This window comes from Maniola jurtina, chromosome 25, assembly GCF_905333055.1.
Source record: "Maniola jurtina chromosome 25, ilManJurt1.1, whole genome shotgun sequence".
In the NCBI taxonomy this organism is placed as follows: domain Eukaryota; kingdom Metazoa; phylum Arthropoda; class Insecta; order Lepidoptera; family Nymphalidae; genus Maniola; species Maniola jurtina.
The window spans coordinates 1,010,339-1,032,558 of NC_060053.1; the positions used below are offsets into that span (position 1 = coordinate 1,010,339).

A 22,220-nucleotide genomic window follows, 5' to 3' on the forward strand; every position below is an offset into this window, starting at 1 on the left:
TCAAACTTTTCTGCGGGACTGAATTTTATTTCGATATTTTTCGCTCCTCTGTCGGCAATATCAAAGGATGCCGATGTCTCTACAGGTCTAGTAAAAAGAAAGCTGGTTGTATGGAGTTCGATTCTAGTCAAAATGTACCTAAATAATTAACATATATGTACTAACTAACATGTACTAACAAAATTTGTCATGTTAAAATGAGTACGCTAGGTAGGTTGATTTTCCGGGATAAAAAATGCCTATGTTAATTTCTAGGACAAACGCTATCTCTGTACCCATATAAATCAGCTAAATGGATGAGCCTTGAGTCCCGTGGGAACTTTTTGATTTTCCGGGACGAAAAAGCCTATGTCCATCCCTGGGATGTAAGCCAACTCTGTACCAAAATTGGTTAAACTGTTGAGCCGTGAAAAGCAAGCAGACAGACAGACAGACAGACAGACACACTTTCGCCATTCGCCATTATAAACCCATCTCCTCTCAGAAGATAATGGTTTGGCAATGAAATTATTCACCACGCTGGCCGAGTACGGATTGGCAGAAATTACATACAAGTTTATAATGATTACTTTTATTTTATATCTTACCAACCCACACTAGCTTTGCTTGAGAGAAGTTCTACAAATCTTTTTTTAGTAAGAATCTAGATATGTTATAGAGGAAACCTACATGCCAGGTTTCTAAAACCAGAGGTTTGCTGTAGGTACCTAGTTACTTAGATTTACGTTAATTATGTCTAATGTCAGTCAGTTAATCTTAGTTTCTTCTTTTGATATAGACGACTAACTGATGCCGAAGACTTCGTATTTATCTAGATTTTTAAAATCCCGTGGGAAGTCTTTAATTTTCCGGGAATCGGGATTAAAAGTAGCTTAATTAACTTTCCAGGTCTTTTACTATTTCCATGCAAAAAATCACGACGATCCGTTCCCCGATGTGATTAAAGGACAAACCAACAAACCAATAAACAAACAAACACTAGCATTTTTTAGGTAGTGATAAAGATGATGAAGCTACTTTTTGTACAAAGAAATGCCGCTTTGTTTACAAACACCGACCGGCACGTGTGCGATTCGTTTTGCTATTCGATACTAGATGGCGTTAAATTACTGTAAATAATTTTCTCTTTGATTTATAATCCGCGATATAAATAAAGTATAAAGTAACTTTAGTCTGTATGATTGAAATATGTTTTTTATTATATTATTTGCTTTTGTTTTAATAAGTTTTTTTCTTTAAATTATGCAGAAATTCAGAATAATAATTATCTCATGTGCCGCGGCCGGTCGCTGTAGTACAGACAGTACAGACTTATGTTGCCATCTTATGTCGGATAGAAAATAAGTAAAACAGAACTTCCGTCATCGTAATAGTTCTATGATAGTCACTAGACGGCTCAGAATAAACAAAACTTCTAAAATCAATGCTAGACGGTGAATGATTAACCAAGGAACTAGGAATGAGCCAATTGTAAGATTCGTTTTACTATTCGATACTAGATGGCGATAACTACTACAAATATTCTTCGAAAATATATTCTTTTATAATATGAAGTAGGTCTAGCGTGATTGAAAATATTTTTTTTTATATAAATCGATTTAGATATTAATTAAAAAAGACTTTTTTGTTAAATTACCCAGAAATCCAGAATAATCTTTTAATCTAGCGCCATCTAGTGACCATTTTAGTATATTATCAAGAATAGGCCAAGGCGTATTTGCCGGTAACATAAGGTACTCAACTAGCCGTGGCCGAAACCTTTAGACTAGGGTTGCCATGCCACCTGCCATTTCTTAATTTACGGGCTGCCAGCATCAAAAATACGGGTTTTAATTTTTTTTTACGGGAGGAGCGTAAAGCTTGTGCCAGGAATGGGTACGATATGCTTATGATAGCTTGTGGCAGGTATGGGTACAATAGTGCAACGGGTGGGGCTTGAACCTCCAACCTTTCGGAATTCAGTCCGCTCCTCAACCGTTGAGCTATCGAGGCTCTATCTCTATCATAGATATTTTTACTTATTGTTTGACGAAACAGATTTTAAAAGTTTGATGAAGATGAATTTTTTGACACAAATGTGTCAAGTGATTCCGCCTTCACACTTTACAGTGTCAATAACGGGTTTCTGTATTATCTTATCATACTCTGAAATACGGGGTAACCCGTAAAATACGGGGCAACTGCCAATCCTAATTCCTAGGTACTTAACTAGCCGCGGCCAAAGCCTTCAGACAAAACCCGGTGCTCGTGGCTAGTGTGAGACACAAAGTATTTTCACACATTGCATGTAATTACTTAAACATTTCGCGGAAGACAGCAGCTGGGCATACTGTTTCATTAGGAGTTAGGACACAGCCATTATTAACGCTTCTTCTGTTCTGACTGTAGGGTGACCATAGCGTTAGGTGGCGTTAGAGAATGTCCTAATATTACTAGATATTGGCCGTTCCTCTGATGCTCCAAATATTCATGGGTGGTGGTAATCACTTAACAACAGGTGAACCGCCTACTGGTTTGATTACTGTTTTTTTTCGAATATTTTTTCCGACATTTTGCACGATAAATCAAAAACTATTATGCAAGAAAATAAATTAAAATCTGTTTTAGAATGTACAGGTAAAGCCCCTTCATATGATTACCCACTTGGTATTAGTTAAAATCTTACTTTGAAAATTGAAAATACCCATGATTTGTTCACGAATGAACACATTTTTTTTCTAGTGATGCAACCAAATTCACGGTTTTCGGATTTTTGCCTGTACTTGTGTTATAAGACCTACCTACCTGCCAAAGTTCATGATTCTGGGTCAACGGAAAGTACCCTATAGGTTTTCTTGACAAACAGACAGACAACAAAGGAATCCTAAAAGGGTTCCGTTTTTCCTTTTGAGGAATGGGACCCTAAAAAGTTTCCTGTGTATATGTAGTTGTGAAAATCAGCAGTGTTTATGAAATGATGGTCGTCCTACTCCTTAAGTAAGTTCCCATATTATGCATACCGATGGAAATCACTCTGATTTATACTAAGAGATTATAGGTTTCTCCATCTCTTACTGTGAGCCGTTCAAATTGGGTAATCCTTTAATCTAACCGATCTAACTACTTCACTAGGGAGGTAAGATAATGTCTGTGAAATATAGTTTTAGAACGTACAGGTAAAGCCCTTTCATATGATTATACTCTGTATAGTTATCTTATTATGAAAATGAAAATACTAAATTAGTTCATGAACACATTTTAATTTCTCTGTCCGCCCGTCCGTCCGTCCGTCTGTTGATATCTATTAGTGTGTGTGCTTATGCTATAAGACCTACCTACCTGCCTTTCATGATTCTAGGTCAACGGGAAAGTAGTAGTACCATAGGTTTTCTTGACAAACAGACAAAAGAAAGTGATCCTATAAGGTTTCCTTTTCTCCTTTTCATGTACGGAAGCCTAAAAAGCGGTTTACTTTAAAATAGTATTGTCACACACTGTACAGTAGGTTTTCATGACAGACACGACAGACAGACAGACAGCCAGACATCAAAGTGATCCTATAAGGGCTCCATTTTTACTTTTGAGGTACGCAACCCTATTAAAATAGGTGTATCTCCGACCTGCTGAATAGAATGCGGACGTCTTACCACTAGGCCATCACGGCTCGATGATCAAGATAATTACTTCAACCGTCAAAGTTATCAACAAACCATTAATCGCATCCAAAGATTCATCTCCCCATAAGACAGTGCTCTAGTATTGGCTCAAGTAGAGCAAGGTCGCAATCACTAGTCGATTGTTTTCTTTTCGACCGGGTTCATGTGTGCCGTAAGTGATAAGAAATGAAATGAATTTTAGTGTTCAAACTATCGTGAGTGATTTTCATTTTAAGTACAGAATGTACCGGCTATACTCACGTGTTTAGTCGATGTAAGCCCGACTAGTTTTCGAACCCATCCGAGGTCCATTTTCATAGGGACTCTACTCGCTGAGACTTCGAGCCGCACGAGCCGCGGCCCTTACGGACCCGCTGTGAGGGTGCCTGAGATAGGTTCAAAATTCGAACCCATCTCAGCGAGCCGAGTCCCTATGAAAAAGGACCCCGGATGGTGTTCGAACTAGTCGGGCTTACATCGACTAAATACGTGAGTATAGCCCGTACATTCTATGCTTACTTGAAATGAATTCTAATACAAATATTTAAAAAAAGCTACTTTTGAGTTTCATGCCGGCACTTTTCAGTAGAATCTGCTTTCCGAACCGATGATAGTGTCTTGACATAATATCATAAGTGGCACATGTTACTTGAAATAAATAAATTCATTTTAATTTTTAGGGTCCCTCTTTGATTTTTCGGGATAAAAAGTAGTCTATGTAAATCTCCAAGTTTTAAGTTACCCAAGCAATAAATCACGTCGATTCATTGCTCCGTTGCGACGTGATTGAAGGACAAACCAATAAACCAACAAACAAACTTAACTGTCTGCTACTACTTGCCTGCGACTTCCGCGTAGATTTATGTTTAAGAAAATCCCGTGGGAACTGTTTGATCTTCCTTGATAAAAAGTAGCTGTCACTCTCCAGGCTTTATACCCATGCAAAAAATTACGTCGATTTATTGCTCCGTCGTGATGTGATTGAAGGACAAACCAATAAACCAACAAACAAACATACTTTCTCATTTATGATATAGAGATAGTAAAGTAATATGGTTAATGATAATATGGGTAGTGAAGTAAAATACTCGGCCTTTAAAGGATTTTTGTACCTTATGTAGTTCGACATAGCGGCGTTATCAGTTTGTGGCGATTTTAATGTAGCTTCCATCTATTCGCTTATAACTTGTACCATACAAGTACTAGCGTATTTTATGCAATGTGTTTTGTTGATTGTTTTTTGGCCATCTTTGACGGATCGGACCCTTGATACTTTTTGAGGAAAGCAAGGTCACGTCTATGTGTGTAAAGTTTAAACATCCTGCTTTACTATGCATCAGATCGTTTAGACACAATGGATATGTAAATATTTGTTTGTTCATTTGTCTATCTATCTATAAACTACATAGGTACATATCTAATTAAAAAATCGGTGAAGTGTGAGTCGGACTAGCACACGTAGGGTTCCGTACCATCGTACAAGAAATAGCACTTTTAATTATTAGGGTTCCGTACCTCAAAAGGAAAAACGGAACCCTTATAGGATCACTTTGTTGTATGTCTGTCCGTCTGTCTGTTCGTCGTGTCTGTCAAGAAACCTATAGGGTACTTCCCATTGACCTAGAATCATGAAATTTGGCAGGTAGGAAGGTCTTATAGTACAAATACAGGAATAAACCTGAAAAGCACGAATTTGTAGTTATATCATGTAAAAAAAAATTAAAATATGTTTCAATTTTCAAAGTAAGGTAACTATACCAAGTGGGGTATCGCTTTACCTGTATATTCTAAAACAGATTTTCATTTATTTTTATGCATAATAGTTTTTGATTTATCGTGCAAAATGTTGGAAAAAATACCCGAGTACGGAACCCTCAGTGCGCGAGTCTGACTCGCACTTGGCTGGTTTTTTTTTAAATTTTCATGGTATCCAATTTGAAGTCTAATATTTGTTGCTATAGCGGCACTTATTACGGTTCACAAGATACAGCCCGCTGACGGACAGACGGACGGTTGGACGGATGGATGGACGAAGCGCGAGGACTTAGTAATAGGGTCTCGTTGGTACCCTTGGGCTATAAAACCCTAAAAACACTAGGTACCTTCCTGCAACTCATTCTGAGAGGAAACCTGAGTTCAATAACAAGCCAACCATTCATTGAGATGCTTTACTATGATTATGTACTTGATATTGGCCACCTCTTAAAGAGGTTACAGTCAAAATGAAATGCTGCTTATAATCTGTCATCCATATCCATACTAATATTATAAATGCGAAAGTGTGTCTGTCTGTTTGCTTGATGATTTATGTTATTATGTTCCTTCTTACATGTCCCGTTCAGTGCGATTTTGGGATTTAGGTACGTCTTAGAATCGTTTATTCATTTCAGAACTAAACAAGTAAGTACTAAGTATATAGGTACTTAATAATATGAAAAGCGTGTAGCTAACTGTAAATTGTAACCAATATCTACAGTAAGTATATAAGTACAATCCATAGTTAGGCAGTTTTAATTGTATCAAAGCAACCTTCCTTTCTACAGTTCAACCATTATGCCCATATCATTTGCATGCGTTTTGTAAAATTCGCGTAACTTCGTGTGAACCCCATGGGGAGATTGTTGAATGAACAGTGTGTACCTAGATCAAAGATATTAAACTGTTACTTTGTATTTAAGCTCTTTGACCTAGATTTTCAATTTCTATTTCAAAGCCTTTATATACTCCTTATCTTATGTAAATCTTAATTATTTACATTTTTTTTATTTTATATTAGATAGATAGATAGATAGATAGAAACTCTTTATTGCACACAAAAACACTTATAAGGATAACAACACAGTAAGAAGAAAACAGAAAAAAAAAACAATTGTGTGCAAAGGCGGCCTTATTGCTTGGAGCAATCTCTACCAGGCAACCTTTGCTAAAAGGAGAAGTTCTAGGAAGGAGGTTGGATAGTACCAAGTCGCAAGGATTTTTTACAAAGATTTATATATATACTAATAAACAATAATAATATATAATTAGATATTAATTTAATTAATTTACTTCTATATTAATCTTTCTCGGAAAACCAAAGAATCCCCACGGATATTAAAAGAAAAACCCGAAAGTTACACGGACGAAGTCGCGGGCAATGATATAAATGAGAGAGATAGAGATTCTACCTAAAATTATTAAGTGATTATTATCAATTACTTTTACGTGGTTAACTTGGTATCATCAGCAAATCTTAATAAGTTCATTGAAGGTCAAATTAAGCACGAAATTGAACAATACGGTACAAATATACTCGAAATATGTCGAAATTTGAGTAATGGGTTCGCCATATTACTTTTTACTGCAGCTCTGATTAGGTGCTTTATTGTAGAAATTGCGTGGGTTTCTCACGACTTTGATAAATTATTATAATCTTTTATCAAATTTTTGAGGATCTCCTGGCCAAGTGGTAAGCGCTATTGTCTTATTAGTGGAAGATCCCGGGTTCGATTCCCGGCATGGGTTTGGAATTTTTTCATTTCTATACTTATATCTGGTTTAGTCAGGTGGGAGGCTTCGGTCATGGCTAGTTACCACCCTACCGGCAAAGCCGAGCCGACAAGCGATTTAGCGTTCCGGTACGATGCCGCGTAGAACCCAAAGGTGTATGGGTTTAATAAAATGCCATACCCCTTCTAGGATAGCCCACTTCCATCTTAGAAGGCATTATCACTTACCACCAGGTGAGATTGCAGTCAATTGCCAACTTGTCTGAATAAATAATTTAAAAAAAATATCTCAAAATCCTTGCTATATAGTCACAGAGTTAGCATATCATACATACAGACATGGTCGCTAAATATGGACTAGTGAAGTCTGCCTATTCAAAATACATATACAGAGTGTTTTATGACCCTAACTCACTGAGATCGTTGGCCATCTTAAGATAGGCCGAGCAGCCCACTACTGAGTACGGGTGGAAATGGTTTTGGTCATCGTCCACCACGCATGGCTCAGTGCAGATTGGCAGATTTCACACACCTTTGAGCACATTATGGCGATACTTGCAGGCATACAGGTTTCCTTACGATCCTTTCCTTCACCTGCTTGGTGAAAGAAAAATGAAATGAAATGAAATAATTTATAACTCCGAAAAGTTAGAGATCGAACCCCCAACCCCCGGAATAGACTTCTTAACCACTAAGCTACCACCGCTTAATAATAATAGATTTTTTATTTATTTATCCAGATACAAGTTAGCCCTTGACTGCAATTTCACTTGGTGGTAAGTGATGATGCAGTCGGGCTAACCTGGAAGGGTTATGGCAGTTATTATTAAACCCAATACCCCTTTAGTTTCTACAGGCATCGTACCGGAACGGTAAATCGCTTGGCGGCACGGCTTTGCCGGCAGGGTGGTAACTAGCCACGGCCGAAGTCTCCCACCAGACGAAAGCATAGTATAGAACAGTTAGAGTTAATAAGAAATAGTATAGTTATCATAGTCATTATAATTATTTAAATTTTTATTTACTGGAATGCGTTGAAGTCTTTTGTATGGGAGAACCTGATTTTGTTTTAAAACTAAATTACTGTAAGTTAAGGAATCCTTATAATTTCACCCAGTTCGTCTGTTCATCTGTATGTCACAGCCATATCTAAATATACCTACAAAAGGAAAAACTGACTGACCGATTCACTGACTGACTGACCTATCAACGCACAGCTCAAACTACTGGACATATCTCGATCTGGCTGAAATTAGGCAAGCTATAACGTCTAGCTAGACAGAGAGAGTTTAGCTTTTTTTAGGTATAATCGGTCAGGTGCGAGTCGGGATTGCACACGAGGGGTTCCGTACCATCGTACATTAAAAACGCTTTATATTTTTTTTTATGGCGGTTATTTATATCCTTGTCCTTATAGTAGCAATAAATAGTACCACATTCTGTGAAAATTTCAACTAACGACCTATTACGGTTCACGAGATACAATCTGCTGATATACAGACGCGGACGGACGGACGGACAGTGGAGGCTTAGCAATAGAGTCCGTTGGCACCCTTCGAGTAGGTACGGAACCCAGAAAAAGGCTTATTCGTAGTACAGCGGCTCAACTACAAAGTAAGAACTACGATAACATCAGCAATTATTGAGGCATTGTCCTCCACAACGACACTTTTTTGGTATTTCAAGGAAAAAACGGCAAATCACGTAAACAGAAGCTATAAAAGCTTAGGTTTAATGAACTAAAATTCTACCTAGCTGATGCCCGTGACTTCTCCGCATGGATATACTTAGACTTTTTTAAATATCTTTATTTATTTTTAAAGGCTTTTTTTTTTAATGAAAATATTACAATAAAACTTAAAGCTAGCCTTATCTAATTACTATACAAAATACTTATACATTTTATAAAAGGCTTTTATAAAATGTGTAAGTAATTATGGACACTCCACTCCTATCGTAACCTATACATAGAATTTTTTATTGAATTAAATTAAGGAAATTAATTTAAACAAATTTTATATTCCTACCTACTACTAAAATATTCTATCTAACTGTAACTTTAATAATATTATTTTATATACACTACCTAATTTATTACTAACACTCTATATAAAGGTTTAATTAGAATACAATCCCGTTGGAATTCTTTGATTTTTCGGGATAAAAAGTAACCTATTTCATTCTCCAGCAAAAAATTACGCCGATCCGTTGCTCTATTGCGGCGTGATTGAAGGACAAACCAATGAACAAACAAACAAACACACTTTCGGCTTTATAATATGGATCGGGATATGGGTAGTGAGTACCTACTTTATGTGTTGCTAGATCTATTCCAAAAGCTCGTTTTGCTGGAAATTTTGAATTATTTGACTTATAAAGTGTAGTAGGTTTTCCCATGACTTATAGCATGACTTATAATAGCTAGCTGAAGTCGCGGGCATTAGGTACTGTATTATAAAAGCGGAAGTTTGTGTGTATGTTTGTTACGCATTCACGCAAAAACTACCGGACGGATTTAGCTGAAAAGAATGGAGTTATACCCTGGATTAACACAAAGGCTACTTTTTTCTCGGAAAATTAGAGTTCCCGCGGGATTTTTAAAAAACCTATATCTGTTTTTTTTTCTCTGTACGTTGCTGTGTTTCATCCTGTGTTCTGTGTTTGCGCTATGTAGTCCCAAATAAACGGATATTTATTTATTTATTTTATTTATCCACGCAAACGAAGTCGCGGGCATCAATTAGTAATACATATTGAAAATTGCGGAACAGACTGGATTTAAAACCTACGTCTCCCTGGGTATCTATGTATACTTATTTACCTATAGATATATAGCCAGGAGAGAACAGGCTGGATTAGAACCTGCATTTCCCTGGGTATCTATGTATGCGTAGGGCCCTGTTTTGGGGCCACTAGGAGGTAACCAAGATGTTCCAAAAGACAATAGGCAGATGCCCCCATGTTCCGCTCTATAAAAACATAATTTCGCAAAACTGTATCACAGTTCGCCAGTGAGACCTGCGGCATTCGTTTGAACAGTGGTGCTTGCGGATTTGGTGCTGTGGCTTTAAACTTGTTAACTTCAAGAACTTCAACGAACTTCTAGCTTCTAGAAAGCAGAACGCGTATACTTTTACGAGTACTTTAATGTGAGCAGGTAAACTTTTTTCTTCTCCTTTATTTTCCCGACCCCAAAAAGAGGGGTGTTATAAGTTTGACGTGTGTATCTGTCTGTGGCATCGTAGCTCCTAAACTAATGAACCGATTTTAATTTAGTTTTTTTTTTGTTTGAAAGGTGGCTTAATCGAGAGTGTTCTTAGCTATAATCCAAGAAATCGGTTCAGCCGTTTGAAAGTTATCGGCTCTTTTCTAGTTACTGTTACCTTCACTTGTCGGGGGTCTTATAAATTTTTAAATTACAATTGTTATTTGTGTACATACCTAAATCATACTAATATTATGATAAACGCGAAAGTATGTATGGGTGGATGTTTATTACTCATTCACGCAAAAACTACTGGACGGATTTGGCTGAAATTTGGAATGGAGATAGATACCCTGGCTACACATGCTACTTTTATCCCGGAAAATCAATGAGTGCCCACGGGATTTTTAACAAACTATATCCACGGGAACGAAGTCGCGGGCATCAGCTAGTAATATAATATTGTTCGTGTTTTTGTGTTAATATAATATAGAAAACGAAAAGAAATATAAAGACTATGTCAGATTTATATCTCACTTTCCCCGTGGGAAAATGTTACGCTTTTTATTTCTATTGCATCATGGCCACTTATGAACTTGACTATACTTACGTTCTTTATTAGGGTTCCGTACCCGAAAGGTTCCAACGGGACCCTATATTAATAAGCCTCCGCTGTCCGTCCGTCTGTCTGTCTATCTGTCAGCGGGCTGCATCTCATGAACCGTAATAGGTAGAGCTAGATCGTGAACATAGTGTGTATTTTGCCACTATAAACAACAAATAATAATTATAAAATAGCCGGCCAAGTGCGAGTCAGACTTGCGCACAAAGGGATCCGTATTATAGTCGTATTTTTTCGATATTTTGCACGATAAATCAAATTATTATGCATAAAAATAAATAAAAATCTGTTTTAGAGTATATAGATAAAGCCCTTTCATATTATGATACCCTACTTGGTACTTTTTGAAAGTTGAAAATACTAGTTATTTGTTCATGCACACGTTTTAATTTTTTTGTGTGATGTAACCACAAATTCACGGTTTTCGGATTATTTCCCCTTATGTGTGCTAATAAAACCTACCTACCTGCCAAGTTTCATGATTCTAGGTCAACGGGAACTACCCTATAGGTTTCTTGACAGACACGACACATAGACAACGAAGTGATCCGATAAGGGTTCCTTTTTTCCGTTTGAGGAACCCTAAAAAAGTACATAATCTTCTACGCTGGTACGGAACCCTTTATGTGTGATTCATACTCGAACTTGACCAGTTTACAGGTACCTACTACCTAGGTATTTTGTATTGACTTTGATTATTTCTTTCGAAGCTATGAATCGTGGACAAGTGTGATTCGCATTTCATTTTTCAGTCATATCGATTGTCCTATTTAGTATCGATAACTTTCTCCTATTATGTATTTGGCTCTTGTAATGTTTGTTACGTTATCATTTCGTAAGGGAATTAGTTGAGTTAGACAATTCTCACTGCACTTGTCACTGTAACTAAAGTGAACTAGAGTGCGGTAACTCTCGGTTTGTTCTTGAATCAACGATATTCTTACTTTTTGTTTCAGATTTGTTAATCGTAACTGAACTACCTCATCAATGGCATATTTTAGGGTAAGTACCTATATCATCACCATCAACCGACTCCGGCAAATCCGAAAGGAAGGGTTATGATTTTAGCAGTCTATGTATGTATGTTTATATTTTTATGTGTGTTCCACCGTAGCGTGTAAACTACTGAGCGGATTCGTTATTATGGTCCGGGTGACATAAGGCCAGTGTAATATTGTAGTCTTTGACATAGACTATATTTTGTATGAAAAAAATCGACTTTGAAGGATATTACATCCAAAAAATAGGGTCTCCAAAAATTTTTTTTGCTATTGTATCGCGTGGGATATCAAATGAAAGAGGAAAAAATTCTGAGTTCATAAATATAAGTAGGTACCTATACTTATAGTAATGTTAAAGTACTTACCGAGCGACAGAAAAAAAAATACTATATCTATTGCTATCCATCGAAAGTTAGCGGGTAGGTACCGGGTAGTAGTCGGGTTCTGTTTAACTTCATCACACTATACTTAATATTATATATAAAGGCGAAAGTTTGTATGTGTGTGTGTGTGTGTGTATGTTTGTTACTCCTTCACGCAAAAACTACTTGACGGATTTGGCTGTTTGGAATGGAAATAGATAATACCCTGGATTAGCACATAGGCTACTTTTTATCCCGGAAAATCAAAGAGTTCCCACGGGATTTCAAACCTAAATCCACGCGGGTGAAGTCGCGGGCATCGGCTAGTCTTGTTATATAATATTAGGTATTTATTTATGTTTAAATATCAAGTAATTATAATAGCAGTGTCGCTGTGCATAATGCTCTACATTTTGAAAGGTTATTAAATCTAAGGATCATTCGTACTGCAATCAGTGATGATTAACATAATCCATACCTATTGTAACGGTTAATCTATGATTACTGCTTTGATTACTTGATTACCATGTATAACATACATTACGTACATATATCATGGTACCTATACCATTACCTATATTACAGTGTAATAGTAATTTGTTACGCATATTAAATGTATAACAAAAACAAAAAATTATATTGTCATTTGTTGATTGCAATATCTCATAAGTCATAACTCATAAGTCATAAGGTTCAAGACTATGTATGTAACATAGTACAGATATATATAAAATGTTGTGGTTTTTAACAATTTTAGATTACTCAACCTACTTATTTTTAACCCCCGACGCAAAAAGAGGGGTGTTATAAGTTTTACGTGTGTATCTGTGTCATGGTAGCTCCTAAACTAATGAACTGATTTTAATTTAGTTTTTTTTGTTTGAAAGGTGGCTTGATCGAGATTCGAGAGTGTTCTTAGGTATACTTAATCTAAGAAAATCGGTTCAGCCGTGGGAACTCTGCTTTTTCGGGATAAAAGTTGCCTATGTCCTTCCCTAGGGTATAAGCTAACTCTGTAGCAAATATCATCAAAATTGGTTAAACTATTGAGCCGTGAAAAGCTAGCAGACAGACAGACAGACAGACACACTTTCGCATTTATAATATCGGTATGTGCCAGGTTGTATTGCTGAGCTATATTGATTTATTGATTTACTAGCTAATGCCCGCGACTTTTTAAAAATCCCGTGGGAACTCTATGCTTTTTCGGGATAAAAGTTGCCTTCCCTGCCCGGCTAGCATGGGCAGTAGATAAAAATTATATCCCCGACATGATTTGTATGACATCAGTGGATATAATCGGGTGATATAATTTTTATCTACTGCCCATGCTAGCCGGGCTGGGGTGTAAGGTGTAAGCTAACTCTGTATCTCATCAAAATTAGTTAAACTGCTGAGCCGTGAAAATCTAGCAGACAGACAGACAGACAGACACACTTTCGCATTTATATATTAGTATGGATGGATGATACCTTTTTTTAACGCTGGGAAATGCTCTTACGAATCCTTCCCGGAAGTAGAGCAGGTACCACGCTGCTTCCGGGGGGGAGGGGGGGGTATGTGGGACTCGCTGGCAACCAGAATACCCACTAAAACCCACCGGAGCCGTCTGCGTCATGACGAGACGACACAGGAACGCAGTTTGCGTACTACTGTGCCGTCTCAATGATACCACCACATTATTGGACATCCCTATTCCCTATGGCCTATGGGACGCCTTGTGTGTGGTTATGTCCCCATTTAGGGCACGAGGTAACGCGCATACCGGCGCCTCCTTAGCCCCTGGCGTTTAGGGCGTATGGGATGAGCGTTGGGATCCAGCTCTCTTTCCCTTTCAGCCGCCTCCTTCAGTGCGATCACTTCCTCATAGAAGGACACCATTGCCGATGGATGATTGGATACCTACTGCTGGACTAGTCTTATACTTAGGTACTTATACAGTGGACCCCCGGTAATCCGACAAACGTTTTGCAGGACATTGTCGGACTATCGAGTTTGTCGGATTATAGAGTACTGCCTAAGACCCCTATAGTCCGGATTTTTTACAAAAGAGTACCTTGTAATTTACAAATTACGAATCCAATGATAAGATTCTATATGATTTGTACTTCAGAGTAGGTGTCATACATACCTACTCTGAAGTACAAATCATACTTCACTACGTATGACTTTAGTAAATTCAATAATAATAGACATGTCGGATTACAGGGGGTGCCGGATTAGACAGGGACAGGATTACCGGGGGTCCACTATATTTGCATTGGTTTGCAACGTGTTCGTAGTTCGTACACACGTAACTATAGTAAGCATAAATATAATGTATAGTTTCTTTCTTCGACACCCGTGAGACTGTAGTTTTGCATATAATGCTAATTTCCAACGGCCAGGGAACTGCTATCGTCCATCGAAGCCATTGTTTCCTTTCCTAGTGTTATAATGTCTATATAAACCTATGCAATAACGTGTTACCAGTCTTGAACTGTTGTTTTAGTAGGTATGCCTTATCATATTTTCCCAATTTGCGAAAAAAAATGCCCACTGTACTAAAATATGCTATGCCTAGTTAAAACCCTACTGTTTACTAAGCTATTACACTGATCGCGAGCAATTTACTCTTATCCATTGTGGAGTTCTGTTCTTCATCTCCGAAGATATTCATCAGGTCTTCACCAAAATATGGGACCACCTGCGAAGTAGGTATAGGTACCCTTTCATACAAAAAAATAATTCCAAATCGGTCCAGGTGTCTTAACACGGAAAAAGTTAAACAGCACTAATACCCGACTACTACCCGCGAACCGACGGATAGCGATAGATATAAGTAGCAAAATTGTTTATCTGTCACTCGGTGTATATTGTTCTATATTTATATTTTTGAAACTTTTTTGTACTCTTTCATTTGACATCCCACTCGATACAATAGCTAAAGAAATTGTAGAGACCCCCACTTTGTTAGATGTAACATCCGTTAGGTCAATTTTTTCGTATAAGTAATATAAGTCAATGTGTATAATATAGCCTATATCACCCAGACCGTAATAACGAATTCATTGACACCTTTGATGGAGCCGATTTTGATGAATACATCAAAATCGGTTAGTAGTTTAGGCGCTACGGTGGAACACACAGAATCTGGATACAAATATACGTGCATACATTTACATAGACTGCTAAAATCAATAACCCATCCGTTTGGCTTTGCCATAGTCAAGTAACAACTGATTTGTATTTTTATTTTACAAATTTTACGAGTTTTAAAATAAGTAATACTTAGATACTTATGTTTTCATTTTAGATATTCAGCGCATCTTTATGCCTAAGTCTTGCATCGCTGGTGTGCGGGGAACCACCAGTGCAAGGTTACCACTACAGGCCAAACGGTCACCAATCCAACGGTTTCAACAGGCCCAGTACAACTTATCTACCTCCTAAAACCGGTGAGTAAAACCATTTTGAGTCACCAACCAATCACAAGCCTGAGACCCTCGATAGCTCAACGGTTTAGGAGCGGACTGAATCCCGAGAGGTCGGCGGTTCAAACCCCACCCGTTGCACTACTGTCGTATCCACTCCTGGCACAGGTTTTACGCTTAATTGGAGGGGAAAGGGGAGTATTAGTTATGATTAACATGGCTAATCCATACTAATATTATAAATGCGAAAGTGAGTCTGTCTGTCTGCTACCTTTTCACGGCCCAACAGTTTAACTGATTCCGACGAAATTTGGTACAGGGGTTAGCTTATATCCTGTGGACGGACATAAGCAACTTTTATCCCCGAAAATCAAACAGTTCCCACGGGATTTTAAAGGACCTAAATCCACGCGGACGAAGTCGCGGGCATCCTCTAGTATTCTTTATAAATAAAACAAACGAACGCATATGAAAACTACTGCGTACTAGTACCTACTAAGTACATACTTAAAAAAAAATTTTTTTCACCCTTTCCAGGTATAGCCCTACCCAGCAGCTACTTACCACCAAACTCCTTCACTGGCCCGGGACAGTATGACAACGGTAACAGCCACCACCACAGTCATAATCACCACCATGGGAATGAGAATGAAGTGGTAAGAACCACACACATTTAAAACAAAATATTTTGCGCACACTTACCATTCCACTCTTAACATGGTAAGTGTGAGCAGACAATAATCCATACTAATATTACAAGTGTGAAAGTGTGTCTGTCTGTCTGCTAGCTTTTCACGGCTCAACAGTTTAACCGATTTTGAGAAGGTACAGAGTTAGCTTACATCCCGGGGAAGGAAATACATAACATAGGCTACCTACTTTTTATTCCGGAAAATCAAAGAGTTCCTACGGGATTTTCAGCCAAGTCCGTCCAATAGTTTTTGCGTGATTGAGTAACTACGGGATTTTCAGCCAAGTCCGTCCAGAAGTTTTTGCGTGATTGAGTAACTACGGGATTTTCAGCCAAGTCCGTCCAGAAGTTTTTGCGTGATTGAGTAACTACGGGATTTTCAGCCAAGTCCGTCCAGAAGTTTTTGCGTGATTGAGTAACTACGGGATTTTCAGCCAAGTCCGTCCAGAAGTTTTTGCGTGATTGAGTAACTACGGGATTTTCAGCCAAGTCCGTCCAGAAGTTTTTGCGTGATTGAGTAACTACGGGATTTTCAGCCAAGTCCGTCCAGAAGTTTTTGCGTGATTGAGTAACTACGGGATTTTCAGCCAAGTCCGTCCAGTAGTTTTTGCGTGATTGATTAACAAACATCCACACTTTCACATTTATAATATTAAGCAGGATTAGGATATTAGGATCAGTAGCTTTTAAATTCCCGTTGTTTCAGGAAAACAAAATGTCTGAAAGTTAGAAATATAAAAACAATAAGCAAACGAAGCTTAATAATTTAATCACTTAATTATGATAAGTTTAATGAAGTACCAGAAACAACAGTAACACAAAAATTACCTACACAAAAATCACGTCTCTTTCCTCCTTACGTTATAAACCGTATACGAACTAATAGGTTTCAATCTAAAGATACTGTTATCAACTGAGTAGAATATATCGCCATAATCACCAAAGATTATGCTTCTAGGAAAGAAACTCAAATTAGCCACATGCTTGGCAGTACCGTTAAAACAGTCGATTTCATACAACCCGTTCTCCGTAACACCAAAAGTAGTATATTCATCACTTATAAAATGATATACAACAGTCAAATCCTTGTTTTTCACTATTTCGTCACCATTCAAAGCACAATAAACACCACACATAGACACATAATGTATATTTTTATAATAATCTACGTCGAATTCTAATACAGATTTCATATTGCCAACTAGAATTGCTTTGGAGCCTTGATCGAATATCTTGTATATCTTATGATTGTTAGCATCTATAACGTACATTTCATTATTCCTGATCACTATTTTTAATATGTTCATATTGTAAAGTCCTATGTTAACAGCATCTCCCAATAACGGATCGTATTTGTACAGTCCGTTATCCGATCCAAAATAAACTTCACCATTTTCGGCATCCACAGCTGTAGCTTTATTTCTTGCTATACCATTAATTTTCATAGTATCTTTCGTTATGATATTGACGTATGCTCTTCCGGAATTCTGTATTAAATCGTCCATGTGCATGAAAAATAGATTTCTGGTCGCTGAATCGTATGCCAGTTCTTTCGGGTCGTTAAATTTATCCGTCAATAATTCCTTTTTATATAATCTACTGCCAATTTTTTCTATCGGCGTATCAGTAACATAAACACGTATTCTAGCTTCCACGCAAACTAACAGTACGAGTGATACTGCAAGATTAATTTGGGATAACATTTTTTAAACATAAAAGAAACGTGCTCGATTATGAATTTTTAGTATGAAACTGGCCACAATGCGTAAAATGTTTTGATCTTATATCTCATTGAAGTTAAAACCAATTAACTACTGCAGCTGATACAATTGTTTGATCATTCCAATTTGATCTCTATGTGCAGTAAAAATAAGGTTGGTTTGGTGAATAGTGGATTTTTCAGTTTGTTACTCATTTGTGATTTGTCATCGCGGATGTGTGTTGAGAAAATTGGTATAAACAAGCGTAGAGGTCGTTCTGAATAACTCATCGTAATTTTGCTCATATTACATAGTCGTCAATTTTTCCTTTGATACTTAGGTCGACTGGAAAAAATAAGGTTAAATAAAATATCTCCTACTACACTATTCAGATAATTAGTCAGAGTATCGACTAATTTCGTCAAACTCATTATTTTGACCAATTTCTTAAACGGAACACTTTCAAGAAAAGATTTTCATATAAACCTGTGAAGATGATACTGCCAGTGGCGCTATTAGAATGTCATAAGCTTACTTTGTCGTATTAGTTTAAAATGATGTAACCACATATTCACGGTTTTCGGATTTATTCCTTTACTTGTGCTATAAGACCTATCTACCTGCTAAATTTCATGATCCTAGGTCTACTGGAAGTACCCTATAGGTTTTCTTGACAGACGGATGGACAGACAGACAGACAACAAAGTGATCCTATAAGGGTTCCGTTTTTCCTTTTGAGGTACGGAACCCTAAAAACGCGGGCAGATCCGTCTAGTGCACATTAACCACTACACTATCACAGCTTCTTAAATAGGTTAGTGTCCGTTAATGACCTTAATATGTATAGTTTACTCGGATGCCACAAATTAGTTGGTAATAAGGATAAGACTCGTTATACTTGGCTCGCGAACACTTCTCACTATTAACAATTGGCATTGGAATTTCCAATTCTTGGCAGAAATTGTTACCAGCCCGTACTAACTATACTGTAGAGTCTACAGTGTAGACAATTGTCCTTATTTTATATCCTGCAATTCCTAAATATGCAGGATTTTTAGGGTTTCATTCCTCAACAGGAAAAACGGAACCCTTATAGGATCACTTTGTTGTCTGTCTGTCTGTCTGTCCGTCCGTCCGTCCGTCGTGTCTATCAAGAAACCTATAGGGTACTTCCCGTTGACCTAGAATCATGAAATTTGGTAGGTAGGTAGGTCTTATAGCACAAGTACAGGAAAAAATCTGAAAACCGCGAATTTGTGGTTACATCATTTAAAATGTGTTTCAATTTTCAAAATAAGATAGAGTACAGAACCTATACATTTGTTTTTGTTCTCAGCCAAAATCCTACGAATTCGGGTATTCAGTGAAGGACGCACAATCTGGGAATGACTACGACAGGCGAGAGATGTCAGATGGGAACGTAGTCCGCGGCGAATACAGAGTGCAGTTGCCCGATGGGAGGTTGCAAATAGGTATGTTTACCTTATTTCCTATCCATTCCTTTCTTCACTTTCTTTTCTAGTAGTAGGGGGCCAACCTGTCGCGTCAGAAGTATTTTTAACCCCCGACCCAAAAAGAGGGGTGTTATAAGTTTGACGTGTGTATCTGTGTATCTGTGTGTCTGTGTATCTGTCTGTGGCATCGTAGCGCCTAAACGAATGAACCGATTTTAATTTACTTTTTTTTGTTTGAAAGGTGGCTTGATCGAGAGTGTTCTTAGCTATAATCCAAAAAAATTGGTTCAGCCGTTTAAAAGTTATCAGCTCTTTTCTAGTTTTCTTGTAGAAAAGAAGGTTAGATAACCCTTCGGTTCATAATATTCAAGTGTCAATTGACAAATGTCAAGCTCTCAAGATGGACGTTGCCTGGATACATAATTATTTATTTGAAAATGATGTTTTGGAAAACTCAGATACTTTGGATCGTAGGCGCGGAATAGTCCAAGAAAATCGGTTCAGCCGTTTGAAAGTTATCAGGTCTTTTCTAGTTACTGTAACCTTCACTTGTCGGGGGTGTAGAAATTTTTTAATTTACACTTGTTAAGAACATTTTTCTGTTTCTGTCTTAGTTCATTGTAGATTCCAACCCAGTACAAAAAAACCGGCCAACGGCGAGTCAGACTCGCGCACCGAGGGTTCCGTTCTCGGGTAATTTTTCCGACATTTTGCACGATAAATCAAAAACTATTATGCATAAAAATAAAGAAAAATCTGTTTTAGAATGTACAGGTAAAACCCTTTCATATGATACCCCACTTGGTATAAGTATAGCTATCTTACTTTGAAAATTGAAACACATTTTTTTTGTGATGTAACCACAAATTCACGGTTTTCGGATTTATTCCTTTACTTGTGCTATAAGACCTACCTACCGGCCAAATTTCATGATTTTATAGGTCAACGGGAAGTACCGTATAGGTTTTCTTGATAGACACGACGGACGGACGGACAGACAGACAAACAACAAAGTGATCCTATAAGGGTTCCGTTTTTCCTTTTGAGGTAGTAAACGCTCAATAATTTTCTTTTGCAGTAACCTATCATGCGGACTGGCGGACTGGTTACCACGCGAACGTGAGGTATGAAGGAGAAGCGAGGTATCCCGAAAACAATAACCAGGGTAAGTGGAGGTCTCAAAAAATATTTTGAAATAGTAGCTCCCATCCAATTTTAATTTGCCTGGATGCCTATTGCCTATACTAGTATTCTCTCAATACAAATATTTGGTAGTTAAGCGGAATTTACATCACGAAATAAGTTGCACGACATTACTTTCATTATCAATTGTATACGTAATTAACGTGTAACGTGTAACGTTTACACGTGCAATTGATAGTGTTTATGTCGTGAATTATAAACAAGCGCTTGGTCACAATCACACCTGATGGAAAGTGATGATGTTGGCGCCTAAGATGGGACGCGTTTACCTAGTTAATACTAACAGTTTAATATTTATTATTATGTTTCTTGCAGTCTAATGCAACCACATTAGCTTTTTGGAATGAATTTTGGACTTTAATTAAGTAATCTAATACTTCTCGTTACAGGTTACAGTTACAACGCACCACAGTTTACTGGGTCCCTCAACGGTTTTAACAACCCAGGAAGCAGTTACAAACCTTCCACAGCGTACGGACCACCTGGATATCAATAGCAATAATAATAATTGCGCCTTAGCACACTGATGCATTCGCAAGCTGTATTTAAATTTCTTAAACTGAACACCTTCAAGTAAAGATTTGTATATAAACCTGTGGAGATGATACTGCCATTGGCGCTATTAGAATGCTATAATCCTACTTTGCCGTATTAGTTTACAAATTGCGAAAAACCAAATTAAATTTGAATTTCGCGGGCAGACCCGTGCCCTGCACCATAAATACGTTCCACGCGGTGTAAGTGCGTCAGTATGCTAAAGGTGTTACTTAATAATTAATAAAAGACAAAATAATTTAAACTAATCAGTATTAAAACACAAATATTAAATGTTTTTTCGAAATCAAAACAAAATTCTGTTACCATTGAAATAATTGAAATAATATACAGAATGGATTTGTTATGTGTGCGAATAATATGGCGTCGATTCTGATGATTTTTTAGATTTTCGAAATTTAGATTATCTGCATCCTCTTTTTTTTAATATTGCTAAAGTGGGACGGAAAATGTATAAATTTTAGTGTGCTCTACAAAAACAATAGGCTCTTGACTGGCATCTAAAATCACGAAGATTGACAGTGGCTACTAATTAAATTACAATATTAATTACCTACTAGCTGCAGCCTGTGTCTTCATCCGCCTTGATTCGAATTGGAAAAAGTCATTTATTCAAATTGGATACTATAATATATAAGTTTTAAAACCCATCTCTTTAAATATTTTCTGGGACAAAAAGTATCTTACGGTCCAACGCCATGTCTTCGTCTTTTTTGAAGTGCGCGATGCGCTTGCGCGAGGTTGAACCGTGAAGGTTACTATTTCTAATAATTTTAGCTCGCACATACCCTCTCCTATTCCTTCCATATTTACGCTGATGACAGACAGACAGACGAACAGAAGTTACTATTTTTATTAATTTTATCTCACATATTTCCTCTCCTATTCCTT

General features: G+C 37.3%; 2 protein-coding genes across 2 annotated transcripts; one reads left to right on the forward strand and one right to left on the reverse strand.

Annotated features, from left to right (window-relative positions):
* Nucleotides 1–10,142: 10,142 nt before the first annotated feature.
* LOC123878080 (pro-resilin-like) lies at nucleotides 10,143–21,380 on the forward strand. The gene is made up of 7 exons (XM_045925145.1): nucleotides 10,143–10,280; nucleotides 11,907–11,952; nucleotides 15,609–15,750; nucleotides 16,264–16,382; nucleotides 19,454–19,589; nucleotides 20,650–20,736; nucleotides 21,164–21,380. The coding sequence occupies exons 2-7, from the start codon at nucleotides 11,938–11,940 to the stop codon at nucleotides 21,268–21,270; spliced, it is 606 nt and encodes a 201-aa protein (XP_045781101.1). The 5' UTR covers nucleotides 10,143–10,280; nucleotides 11,907–11,937; the 3' UTR covers nucleotides 21,271–21,380.
* Nucleotides 17,167–18,178, reverse strand: LOC123878075 (ommochrome-binding protein-like). The gene has a single exon (XM_045925136.1). The coding sequence runs from the start codon at nucleotides 18,118–18,120 to the stop codon at nucleotides 17,257–17,259; it is 864 nt and encodes a 287-aa protein (XP_045781092.1). The 5' UTR covers nucleotides 18,121–18,178; the 3' UTR covers nucleotides 17,167–17,256.
* Nucleotides 21,381–22,220: the final 840 nt, after the last annotated feature.